This window comes from Rhinopithecus bieti, unplaced genomic scaffold (genome assembly GCF_001698545.2).
Source record: "Rhinopithecus bieti isolate Rb0 unplaced genomic scaffold, ASM169854v2 scaffold_64314, whole genome shotgun sequence".
Classification (NCBI taxonomy): Eukaryota; Metazoa; Chordata; class Mammalia; order Primates; family Cercopithecidae; genus Rhinopithecus; species Rhinopithecus bieti.
In genome coordinates this window covers 866,647-879,057 of record NW_016824620.1, presented here as the reverse complement: position 1 = coordinate 879,057, position 12,411 = coordinate 866,647, and the positions used below count along the sequence as shown (strand labels likewise).

Genomic DNA, 12,411 nt, shown 5'->3' with positions numbered 1-12,411 from the left:
GTCCGCCGGCTGGTTCCGGCGCCGCTTCCTGCCTGGGGAGCCGCTCCCCGCGCCGCGGCCGCCCGGGCCGCGTGCCAGCCCCGTGCTCTACCGACGGCCCCGCTTCTTGCGCGGCTCCAGCTCCAGCCCCGGGGCGGCCGACGCCTCGCGCCGCCCAGACTCCCGGCCGGTGCGCAGTCCCGCGCGAGGACGCAAGCTGCCCTGGAATGCAGGCTACGCCGAGTGAGTGCCCCTCCCCGACCCCCGGCTTGGTCCCCGGCCGGAGCCCGCCTCGGGTCCTGCGCCGGCCTAGAAAGCGGGAGGAGCTGAGTGAGTGACAGCCCCCACCCACCTGTGGGCAGCCCCTTCTTGCCCTCACCTCGGAATCCTGACAACATCCCCATCATCCCGACCCTGCGTTTTCCTTGGGATTCCGACCTCCCCTTCAGAGAAGACAGGAGGTCGGGAAGGACCTGCAGGCCAGGGGCTTCCAAGATGAGGCCCAGAGACTCGGTAGAGTTCCAGCATTCGGGACTTTGGAGATTTCCCCTCGCCCCCTACCCCCACCATCTCACCCTGGGTATGACCTGCGCTGTATGGGACAGGGCTTTGGGCTGCGACAGGGCAGGGGACAGGAATGGCAACATACCCTTACCTTCTAGCCCAGGGTCACCAGGTAGGCTCCAGAGGAGCTGGGCCCTGACTTTTACCCTAACCATGAGGCCACTGAAGTTAGGAAGCTTACATTGTGGTTGTCTTAAGTGTGTGTTAGGGACAGCACTGGGGAGCTGTTGCCCCAGAGGGAAGGGTTCTCGCCCTGTGCTCACTTGGGTCCCTGTGCCCATGGGGACATAGGTGTGTCCCTAGAGGGTTGCTTACCATTTCCTGGCCTCAGGATTATCAATGCAGAGAAATCTGAATTCAATGAGGATCAAGCCGCCTGTGGGAAGCTGTGCATCCGGAGATGTGAATTTGGGGCTGAAGAAGAGTGGCTGACCCTGTGCCCAGAGGAGGTGAGTGCAGCCTGAGTTCTTGACTGGAATCCCTCCTACAGGCTGGGGCCACGACCTGCAGGCTGAGGTTCTTACCCTGCTGCCCCATGTTCTAGTTCAGGTTGGGTCAGGGGACAACTAGGGAAGTCAGGCAGAGGCTAACACTGAGCCCTTCCTGTGCAGTTCCTGACAGGCCATTACTGGGCACTGTTCGATGGGCACGGCGGTCCTGCAGCAGCCATCTTGGCTGCCAACACCCTGCACTCCTGCTTGCGCCGGCAGCTGGAGGCCGTGGTAGAGGGCTTGGTGGCCACTCAGCCCCCTATGCACCTCAATGGCCGCTGCATCTGCTCCAGTGACCCTCAGTTTGTGGAGGAAAAGGGCATCAGGGCAGAAGACTTGGTGGTCGGGGCATTGGAGAGTGCCTTTCAGGAATGTGTGAGTGTGTGGCTTTTGGCTGGCAAAGAAGTGGAGATTTTGCCCTAGGGATCTCGGGAAATGGCATCTCTGTATACCCGTGGTCATCACACCAGATCCTTGAATTGGGAGGATGAGATTGGGTTGGTTGGGTTGTTACTAACAGCCATTACTATCAGCATAACCCTGCTCATTTTATCCAGTGCCTAGTGTGTGCTAAGTGCTTTTACCTGCATCATCTAATTGAATACCCTTTTGGTTCTTGGTGCAGGGGCTGGTTTCTCTTCCTATTTTGAGTAGCACTTCCCTTGTCTAAATCTCCTGACTGCAGGGATCTTGGAGGCATGGCTGGACTTTGGGCTGGGACTGTCAGGCTTGCTAGTGGAAGTGAACTGTCGGGTAGGGTGGGGATCGAGAGACAAAGTAGTATGGTGGCAGAACAGGCAGCAGCTAAGGTGGCCTCGGTTTGCCCCAGGACGAGGTGATCGGGCGGGAGCTGGAGGCCTCAGGCCAGGTGGGCGGCTGCACAGCCCTGGTGGCTGTGTCCCTGCAGGGAAAGCTGTATGTGGCCAATGCTGGGGATAGCAGGTGAGTCACCCCTTGGAGGGTGGGCAAGGGTGGGATGGGGAGAGCACAAGCAGCAATGGGGACAAGCAAAGGTGGCTGGAAGTGGAGGGATAGTAGGAAGGATTGACTGGCTGAATTGTGTGTGTATTTGGTATGTGTTGAGTGTGAGGGTGGACAGTAGCTGCTGGGGAGGGCGGGGACCTCAGGGCCCCGCTAAAGGGCTAAGCCTTCACCCTTGCAGGTCTTAGGTAGTCATGGAGGGCTTTAAGGAATCATCATGGGCAGAGCTGGGTCCTGGTGGTTGGAGGAAGGACTGGTAGGTGGGTGGCCATGGGTGAGGGTGGAGCCCCCCTCCTAGACCTCTCCCTTCTCTCCTCAATCCAGGGCCATCTTGGTGCGAAGAGATGAGATACGGCCACTAAGCTTCGAGTTCACCCCAGAGACTGAGCGGCAGCGGATCCAGCAGCTGGTAGGTGCCCTTGGCAGCATGGAGGCTGTGAAGCCCCAACTCCTGGGTCCAGGGCCACAAGAGTGAGTATGACCTGAGTGCAGCCTCCCCACCCCAGGCCTTTGTCTACCCTGAGCTTCTGGCTGGTGAGTTCACCCGACTGGAGTTCCCTCGGCGGCTGAAGGGGGATGACTTGGGACAGAAGGTTTTGTTCAGGGATCACCACATGAGTGGTTGGTGAGTGGGGATGGTGGACAGGTGGGAAGGGAGACCCCTGGGATCCAGGCCCAGCTGTATGGCCTGGGGCAGCCCCCCTCTACCTTGGCAGGGTGGGCACTGTGAGGGTGTGATAGCTGGGCCCTGAGTTGGGGAAAGATGAGATGGGGCACAGGGCTTGCATTGATGCTGGCTCTGCTTCTGGTAGGAGCTACAAACGTGTGGAGAAATCGGATCTCAAGTACCCACTGATCCACGGACAGGGTAGGCAGGTCAGTGCCTGGCACCCCCCAACCCCCAGAATCCCTCTTCATTGTCCTCTGCAGAGGGGGAGCTCCTTTCTTTGCCTCTTGCTGGTAGCTATGGCTGGTGGCCTGGGATTTGCTCTGAGACCAGGAATTTTCTCTCAGTCTAAGGCTTCCAAGGGCCACAGTCCATCTCTGTGTGCTCTGCAGTGCTAGGGTCTGGTACTTGTGCATTTGCTGGAGCCATTTGCCATCGCCTCACACCTCACTTTCCCTCAGGCTCGGCTACTAGGAACACTGGCTGTCTCCCGGGGCCTGGGAGACCATCAGCTCAGAGTCCTAGACACAAACATCCAGCTCAAGCCTTTCTTGCTCTCTGTCCCACAGGTAAGGGGGGCAACGCTGTCCAACCCAGCTTCCATTTGCCCAGAAAGGCAGACAGTGAGGCTGTTGGGAGTCAGGAAGGGAGTGTGCAAGATCCTCAGGCTTAACTTGTAGGTGACTGTGCTGGATGTGGGCCAGCTGGAGCTACAGGAGGATGATGTGGTTGTCATGGCGACTGATGGACTCTGGGATGTCCTGTCCAACGAGCAGGTGGCATGGCTGGTGCGGAGCTTCCTCCCTGGGAACCAAGAGGACCCATACAGGTACTGCAGCTGCTGGGGACCTGCCTGGGCCTGGGTTGGTGCCGGTGGCAAGCCCAAGTAGTTATGGCTGAGAAGACAGCACTGACAATGAGCTGGCAGCTGGCCAGGATCAGGGCTGTCTCAAGCTTCTTGGAGGAGGAGGGGAGAGTAGGGTTCCAAAAATCCCTGGATATAGCCTCTTGTGGTTCAGCCCATGGCCCTTCCAGGCTTGCTGCTTGCTTGGTCCCCAGTCGGACTGCATTGCTTGGGTCCCCATGTCCAGCCTTGTGCAGTGAGTTCTCCTGAGGGCTGGCCTTGCCCCTTTGCTCTGCCCCTGAAGTCTATCTGCAGGATGGTCTTCACAGGTTCTTGAAGCTGGCCCAGATGCTGATACACAGCACACAGGGAAAGGAAGACAGTCCCACAGAGGAAGGGCAGGTGTCCTACGATGACGTCTCTGTGTTCGTGATTCCCTTGCACAGTCAGGGCCAAGAGAGCAATGGCCACTGAGGATTCAGACACTGTATCCCAGAACTGCTCCAGTGCCCGGGTGTGGTCTGGGCATCCCTCCAGTGTGACCAAGAGCAAATCCTGCCTGCCCTATCCCTAGCCACAGCCCAGTGCTCTCACTATGCACCTCAACACACATCCATCTCACGAGGAACATTTATGCCAGCCAGTCAGAGCTGGAAGGGTATGGAGAGCCCAGCCTACCAGGTCCTGCCTTTTGCGGTGATAACCTCTGGCAGAGTGACTTCACAAGTTAACTAGGAAACCCATGTGAGGCTCCTCAGACAGGATCTTCAACAGCCCAAAGTATCATTCTCAGATAGGGGCACCCAGGCTAAGGGTATTAGCCAAAGATGCCAGGATGGGCAGCTAACCCATGTTTAGATCCAGGTCTCCAATTCATGGATGTCAGGGCATGCGTTCAACAACCCCCAAAGGCTACGCAGGGTGGCTTTTAGAAACCTTTGGGCAGCCTCATGTCTGCTAAAACAGCCATCTTCAAGACAGCCCCTGAAAAGAGACCAACTCAGGTCCTGCCCTGCTGTTCTTTGCTGGAGATGAGGAATAGGCTCTGGTGCTAAAGTCTGGGGTAAAGCACAAGGGACTAGAGGAACTCTTGGAGTTGGCTGGGTGAGAGGGCTCTCCATTTGATACCTGTAGTAGCCTGCCTCCTAACTGGTTGCTTCTCCCTAGTTCCAGCCCTGCCCTGGTCTGACGCCCCAACACTGCCTTTGCTTTGTTGTTCCATCACCTCCCTATTATTAAATGTTTTCTACAGAAGAGACTTGTGAATCATGAATTGCTGTACAGCTTGGATTAAGGATACCTATTGTTGGCCGGGTGCGGTGGCTCACGCCTGTCATCCCAGCACTTTGGGAGGCCGAGGCGGGCAGACTTCAAGGTCAGGAGATCAAGGCCATCCTGGCTAACACGGTGAAACCTTGTATCTACTAAAAATACAAAAAATTAGCCGGGCGTGGTGGCGGCCGCCTATAGTCCGTGGTACTCCAGGGGCTGAGGCAGGAGAATGGCGTGAACCTGGGAGGAGGTGGAGCTTGCAGTGAGCGGAGATCGCGCCACTGCACTCCAGCCTGGGTGACAGAGCAAGACTCCGTCTCAAAAAAGGAAAAAAGAAAAGAGAAAAAAAAGGATACTTATTGCTATTTCTTGTTACCTTCCAGTGGATTAGTTTTAGCTCCACCTTGTAAGCCTGCACATAATCAGGACTATGTTTTCTTTGCAGTTTCCCTAGTTCTCAGCCTGGGTGAGCCCCAGTGAGATAATTTTTGGCCAGGAAACAGAAGTCTCTACCATCACTTTTTTTTCCTTTTGAGATGGAGTCTCGCTATGTCACCCAAGCTGGAGTGCAGTGGGCACGGTCTGGGCTCAATGCAACCTCCAACCTCCACCTCCCGGGTTCAAGCCATTCTCCTGCCTCAGCTTCGCAAGTAGCTGGGACTGCAGGCATGTGCCATCACACCCAGCTAATTTTTGTATTTTTAGTAGAGACGGGGTTTCACCATGTTGGCCAGGCTGGTCTTGAACGCCTGACTCCAAGTGATCCACCTGCCTCAGTCTCCCAAAGTGCTGGGGTTACAGGTATGAGCCACCACACTAGGTTTTTTTTTTGGCGGGGCACGGGGGGAGACAGGGTCTCACTCCGTCACCCAGGGTGGAGTGCAGTGGTGTGATCACTGCAGTTTTGACCTCCTGGGCTCAAGTGATCCTCCCACCTCAGCATTCCGAGTAGCTGGGACCACAGGTATGCACCACCACACCCCACTAACTTTTTATTTTTTGTAGAGACAGGGTCTGTTGCCCAGACTGGCTCAAACTGGATGCAAGTGATAATCCCACCTTAGCTTCTCTAGGATTACAGGCATGCGCCACCATGTACTTACTTGTAGGCTCTGGGTTTGAGATACTGGAAGGGTGGTCTTTTCACTTAAAAAAAAAAAAAAAAAGGCCAGGCATGGTGGCTCAAACCTGTAATCCCAGCACTTTGGGAGGCCGAAGCAGGCCAATCACGAGGTCAGTTTGAGACCAGCCTGGCCAATATGGTGAAACCCTGTCTCTACTGAAAATCCAAAAATTAGCTGGACGTGGTCATGTGCGCCTGTAGTCCCAGCTGCTCAGAAGGCTGAGGCAGAAGAATCATTTGAACCCGGGAGGTGGAGGTTCCAGTGAGCTGAGATTGTGCCACTGCACTCCAGTCTGGGCGACACAGCGAGACTCTATCTCAAAAAAATAAAAAGTAATGAGACAGGGTTTATTTTGCCCAGGCTAGTCTCAAACTGCTGGGTTCAAGCAGTCCTCCCAGCCTGTAGCTGGAATTACAGATGTACACTGTGACTTTTTCACTTACTTTTGAATGCAAATTTCTATAAAGCTAGAATTAGCTGGATAAAGTCAGGGCCCTAGGGCTTGCTGTTTAATAAGCAGCTTAGTTCATCTAATCCAAAAAGACTATGCTGTCATCTTGGCCAGGCACAGTGGCTCATGCCTGTAATCCCAGGACTTTGGGAGGCTGAGGCAGGCAGATCACTTGAGCTCAGGAGTCTGAGATCATCTTGAACAACATGGTGAAACCCCATCTCTATAAAAAATACAAAGAATTAGCTGGGCATTGTGATATATGCCTGTGGTCCTAGCTACTTGGGAGGCTGAGGTGGGAGGATCACCTGAACCCAGGAGGTGGAAGCTGCAGTGAGCAGAAATTGTGCCACTCCACTCCAGCCTGGGCAACACAGTGAGGCTATCTTAAAACACACACACACACACACACACACACACACACACACACACACACACAAATGGGGCCAGGCATGCTGGCTCACGCCTGTCATCCCAGCACTTTGGGAGGCTGAGGCAGGCAGATCACCTGAGGTCGGGAGTTTGAGATCAGCCTGACCAACATGTTGAAACCCTGTCTCTACTAAAAATACAAAATTAGCTAGGTGTGGTGGCGCATGTCTGTAATCCCAGCTACTCAGGAGGCTGAGGCAGGAGAATCGCTTGAACCCGGGAGGCGGAGGTTGCGGTGAGCCAAGATCGCACCATTGTACTCCAGCCTGGGCAACAAGAGCGAAACTCTGTCTCACAAACAACTATGCTGTCAACTAGAACGTACCAAAGCTCAAGTGCTCATGAAGTATCTGTTGAATTACAAGGCAACTACCTTCATGACCTCAGCTTTACTTGACCCTTCCTGATTTACTCCTACTTTTTATGTGAATTCTCTTACCAGGCAACTGACAGCCCAAAATTGCAGCCAAAAAGAATATCCAACATGTCGCAGAGCCAATGGTAAAACCTGTATAATTAACTCAACTGAGAGACTCTCAGAACCCACCAGTCCCCCGCCGGCTTTTTTTTTGGAGACAGAGTTTCACTCCTGTCACCCAGGCTGGAGTGCAATGGTGCAATCTCAGTTCACTGCAACCTCTAGCCTCCTGGGTTCAAGTGGTTCTCCTGCCTCAGCCTCCTGAATAGCTGGGATTACACGCACACACCACCACACCTAGTATTTTTAGTAGAGATGGGGTTTCATCATCTTGGCCAGGCTGGTCTCAAACTCCTGACCTCAAGTGATCCACCCATCTGTCTCCCAAAGTGCTGGAATTACAGGCATGAGCCACTGCACCTGGCCCCAGACCCCCTTTCCTACCCATTAACTCTGTAGATTTCATTTCCTACATGTTCTCCAGAGAAGACTCGAAAAACTGCATCAGACATTTCCCACTGCTGTATTCCACAGGGCTGAACCTGTCCACAGCTGGGCCCTATGGTAGTCTCACCAGGACTTCTCTCACCAGGCAGCTTGAGTGCTGTCCTACCAGCCTGTAGGAGTGTCACTTCCTCTTTCCTCACCACAGCCCCCACTACCTCACCACTCCGCCTGGGCAAAAAAAAAAAAAAAGTGTGGGCAGCATCCTGTGCCTGCTTCTGTTACCCACATCAACTGCTGAGCCAGCTCGCCCCCACAGCCTGCTTGCCTAGCTTGCCACCCAGCCTGCTGTTGTTCCTCACATCACAAGGCTGAAGCCTGGGGAGTGGGTGAAGTGGGTCTTTCAGTTGCAAGCAGGCCAGAGACTGGAGTGGCTGCTGTAAGGGCAGCCATGCTCACCTACTTGTTCATGTCTCCCAGCAGAGCTGAACATGGCAGCAGTCCTCCCATAAGGCCAGGAGTGGGTCTCTTCCTTCGTACAGTCTGTGTCAGAGAAGCCTATGCATGGCCTGTCACACACAAGTTAGGATGTTCCCTCCGCCACTGCCACAGAGTCCCATGAGCAATGTGAAAATGTAGCAGGCCTGAGGTTTTCTTCGCTGGTCCAGAGAGGGTGAAGCAAGAGCAGGAAGCAGGTTCTACAGCTCTGAGGATGCTGAGCTAGAGCAGCAGCCTGATGGGTTACCAAAGCAATTGCCTTCCGCCAGACTGCGTGCCGGGGCCTCAGAGAGACTCCAATATCCTTGCCCTCCTGAAGCCAGGGCCTAGCAGGACAAAACATATTCCAACTAGAGGTTGTCAATCTGATCAAGGGTTGAGGTAAACAGTAGGGGATGCAAGGCAGCCTGAGGTAAGTGCCAGACAGTCTCCAAAGACTCAGGCTGGCTCAGGCTTGTCTTTCCCAGTCAGTCATTTCTGGCTCTATGGCTATTACAGCCTGGGGTTGAAGGTTGGTTCTAGGGGTTCCTCCCACCAGCCCATACATCTTAAGTTACCAAGGGGCAGTCAGAGGCAGTCCCAGAGAGCCCAGCAATCCATCCACACAGCATTACAGCAAGCTGCAGTGTGAGCCAGAACTAATAGGAGAAAACCCAAGCCTCCCTCCAGCTCTGGGACCAGGAAAACAATGCTACAGAAACTCACATCGAAGAGAAGGCAGACATAAAATTCTGTTTTTAAGACTGTAACATGGAAAAAATGTTTATATGTTAAGTACAAAAGGGACATAAAATTGTATATACAGTAGAATAATGACTATGTAAACACACCAAAAATCTATGCACAGAAATGTCTAGGGGGAACATTTAACACCAAAAGATTAACAGTGGTAGCATTTGGGTGGCAAACTTGATTCTTTCTAAAATTCCCAAAATTTCCTTAATAAGCAGTAATTATAATTGCAACGGGAAATAATTTCTTTAAGTATTTAAGTACTCAGTGCAGTGTTGCTGTCAAATAAACATCAGTGGCTTTGGCCCTGATTCCTCAGGTAGCAAATGCCGCTGCCCCACTCCCCACCCATCCCCAGTAGGGCTTGAGCACCTCTAGCTCTGCTGAGATCATCTGTGCAGCCCCAGCCCTCAGCATCTCTTCCACTCACTTCCAGCTGTATCTTTTCCCTTTCCTCCTCAACTCAGGAGGCAGCTTTGCAACCACAGGGCCCAACAATACAAGCCATGAGATGGCATGTTTTGTTTGTTTTTGAGACGGCGTTTTGCTCTTGTTGCCCAGGCTGGAGTGCAATGACACGATCTCAACTCACTGCAACCTCCACCTCCCGGGTTCAAGCGATTCTCCTGCCTCAGCCTCCCAGGTAGCTGTCATTACAGGCATGTGCCACCACACCCGGCTAATTTTGTATTTTTAGTAGAGATGGGGTTTCTCCATGTTGGTCAGGCTGGTCTCGAACTCCCGACCTCCGGTGATCCTCCCGCCTTGGCCTCCCAAAGTGCTGGGATTACAGGCGTGAGCCACTGTGCTCGGCCTTGAGGTGGCATGTTTTCAAAGAACATGGTGCCTCAGTTTTGGACACACACAGGAATTCAAATACAATCATTTTCCTGCTGCTGAGTAAGTCATGCTTGGTGGCTGCTCTGGTTGCAGATATGTGAAGTTATGTAGCCTTTCCTGTTAACCCACAATTCCAACCATTCTCTTAACAATCATTCCCATCATGAATTTTCTACCCTGAAAAGCCAGGGGTGGGCAATAACAAGATCATTTGGTTTCTAAAAGTTCTTCCTCTCTGGGAAAGCAGAGCTATACAGTGGGTGGCATCCTGCAGATTCTAGTCTACATTTGGGAAAGGTGTACGCCTCTTGCACTTTCCGTTGGAGGAACAAGTCAAAAAGTAATTGCTTAAAAAAAAACAGTGCTAGCAATTCACAGCCTATTCCTGCCCGCTGAACAGAAGTTGTGATGCCTTGATTTACTCCCTAGCAGCTACGTATTCTTGAGCAAGTCATAACCCTACTGTGCCTCAGTTTCTGGATCTGCAAGGAGTGTTGCCTGTATGTTTGTTTAGGAACTTAGTAAAATGACAGACCACTCTCTCTGCTCTAAGAAGGCCATGAGCCAGCTGCAGCTCATCTCACTCAGCCTGGGCCTGATCAGAGTCCCTTCCTCTTCCGAGAGAAAGCAAGGAAAAGCAGCAAGCAAGCAGACATACCAGGTCAACGGGAGTGATCTATCATTGGCAATGAGGCCTCAAACAAACTGAAAATGCTCTGGCTCCAGCACCTTATCCCCAAATGCCACAAACCAGACAGATATGGAAGCCATGCAAGAGTGACTATCACACACACACAGGCACAGACAAGAGTACCACCAAGCAAAAAGGGGGCTAATACTGCAGAGATGGCCCCAAAGTACAACTTAAGGAACACAGTGAGTCATCCCAAGACCCTCACTTAGCTGCCATGGAAACAGCAAACACTATAAGCTTTGCTTCAGTCTTCCGAAATGAAAACATTAATAAGGAAGATTCACTAATACTTGTGGCAAACACTATTAGCAGGGATGCAATGTGTCTCCTGGGCTGCAGGACTCCATCTGCTTCAGCTGAACTCTCAGAAACTACAGATGAGAGATATATGCATACGCACACACATATATGCATATCTGTATGCACACAGATGTATTTAAATGAAGGTGCATACACTGTGCTAAAATACAAACAACAGAAATCAAAGGTCATATATAAAAAGGCTAAATATGACATATAACACAGGCCTAGAACCAGCTCTTAGTTGGGAGCCGGGGAAAGGGGTGGTATCATCTGAAGACTATGTACACAATTTGTGGTGGGCAGGGAAGGCATCAGTGTAAACAACTCAGACTCACTTCACAATACTGGCCCACAGGAAAGTGTGATGTATCTCATGTACAAAAATAGACTCCCACCTTGCTTTTGTACAAACCAAGCTTGGTAGGCACCCAGGAGGACTGTGGGTTTGTCTTGATGACAGGGCACTGCACCAGGCTCCTGCTAAACCTTCCAGCCCTAGGAACTCACCTGCTACCCTCCCGCTACCCTCCCCTTTCCGGCCCTTGGGTCTTTTCCCACCCAACACCGACAGCCTGAGGCCTGCCCGACCACCTAGCCTCACATGACTAACTGCAGAAACTAACTGCATGGCTTCCTTCTGTATCTGTCCCTCTCTCTGACCCCAAGATATAAGAAAATGTTTCTGGAAATGTTTGGCACCTAAGAAACATGATGGTTGTGGATAATGCCACAAGTACACAGGGAGACCCAGTAACAAGACATGCAGGGTGAGGGCAAGCGGCTGAGCTGCCCAAGCATTTCAAAACCAGGACTGTGACTTCCCATGCAGTTGGGGGGTAGGAGAAGGGATGTGCGGAACTGATGACTTCACCGGCTCCTCAGCAGAATGTACATTCAAATTGAAGATGCTTGAGAGCCCCACTATATCAAATCGTGAGTCCGGTCGCTCCTCTAGCAGAGCTTGGTGCAGTGATCGCTAGAAAAGCTGAGTTCCAATTGAGTCTGTTGCACCAAGAGTCCTTTTGAAGACGCTCATCAAAGTAATTATTTTCTTTTGAGCAGATGTACAGCACATCCATGGGAAGGCCATGTAAAAGGATGTTTTCCAGCCCAGTCAAATGATCCAATCCCACTATTATCTCAGTCCCCTCTGAGTATCTTCCTGCTGGCCGCCCTCACTGTACAGAAATAGCCGAGCAGCATCAGGGTCAGTCATCAATGGTGGGCAACCAAAAGGCCTAGAAGGAGAACATAAATCAACTTTAAAAAGCCAAGCATCTCCTCACTGCTGAGGGTTATTCACATCCCACCCCACAGCAAAGATGTGCCCAACCCCAATGGCTCTGGTGGTCCTCCCTCCTGACTAACCAACCCTGATGCTCTAAGGAGACAGAAACACTCTTCCCTCTATGTGAAAGTAAACTGGTTGTTTTTCTCCAATAATCACTGAACACCTTCCACCAGAGCAGACCCTTTTTTTTTTTAAAGGAATGTAAAAAAAGGAGTGCTGCCTGGGAGGTGGGTGAATAGGTAACCTGGCCTCATTGCTAATCCACCAGGTTACCTCCAACAGGTCCTCTCCTTCCTGGGCTGTAAAAAATAAGGAACTGGATGGTTTTGCTGTATTTCTTCTAACATTTTTTTTCTTGGTTAAAAAAAAAAAAAAAAAAAAAAAAA

The 12,411-nt window shown here is 52.1% G+C and overlaps 2 protein-coding genes across 2 annotated transcripts in view; one reads left to right on the top strand and one right to left on the bottom strand.

The window, feature by feature from the left end:
• The first annotated feature begins 6 nt into the window (after nt 1-6).
• On the top strand, nt 7-4,782 carry PPM1M (protein phosphatase, Mg2+/Mn2+ dependent 1M). Its single transcript, XM_017862455.1, has 10 exons — nt 7-222; nt 875-992; nt 1,155-1,409; nt 1,864-1,976; nt 2,340-2,424; nt 2,522-2,640; nt 2,828-2,891; nt 3,144-3,251; nt 3,363-3,511; nt 3,856-4,782. The coding sequence occupies exons 3-10, from the start codon at nt 1,296-1,298 to the stop codon at nt 3,998-4,000; spliced, it is 897 nt and encodes a 298-aa protein (XP_017717944.1). The 5' UTR covers nt 7-222; nt 875-992; nt 1,155-1,295; the 3' UTR covers nt 4,001-4,782.
• A 4,105-nt stretch (nt 4,783-8,887) lies between these two features.
• Nucleotides 8,888-12,411, bottom strand: part of WDR82 (WD repeat domain 82) — a 24,351-nt gene continuing 20,827 nt past the window's right edge. The window contains exon 9 of the mRNA XM_017862454.1: nt 8,888-11,972. Within this exon, the coding sequence (XP_017717943.1) occupies nt 11,943-11,972 (30 nt within the window). The 3' untranslated portion in view covers nt 8,888-11,942. The remainder of the gene's footprint in view (nt 11,973-12,411) is intronic.

Bases quoted from the DNA above. Each gene is read 5' to 3' on its own strand.
- PPM1M (XM_017862455.1), top strand. From the start codon at position 1,296: ATGCACCTCAATGGCCGCTGCATCTGCTCCAGTGACCCTCAGTTTGTG. The intron at 1,410-1,863 runs GTGAGTGTGTGG...GGTTTGCCCCAG, and splicing joins AGAGTGCCTTTCAGGAATGT to GACGAGGTGATCGGGCGGGA. The intron at 2,425-2,521 runs GTAGGTGCCCTT...TCCCCACCCCAG, and splicing joins GGCAGCGGATCCAGCAGCTG to GCCTTTGTCTACCCTGAGCT.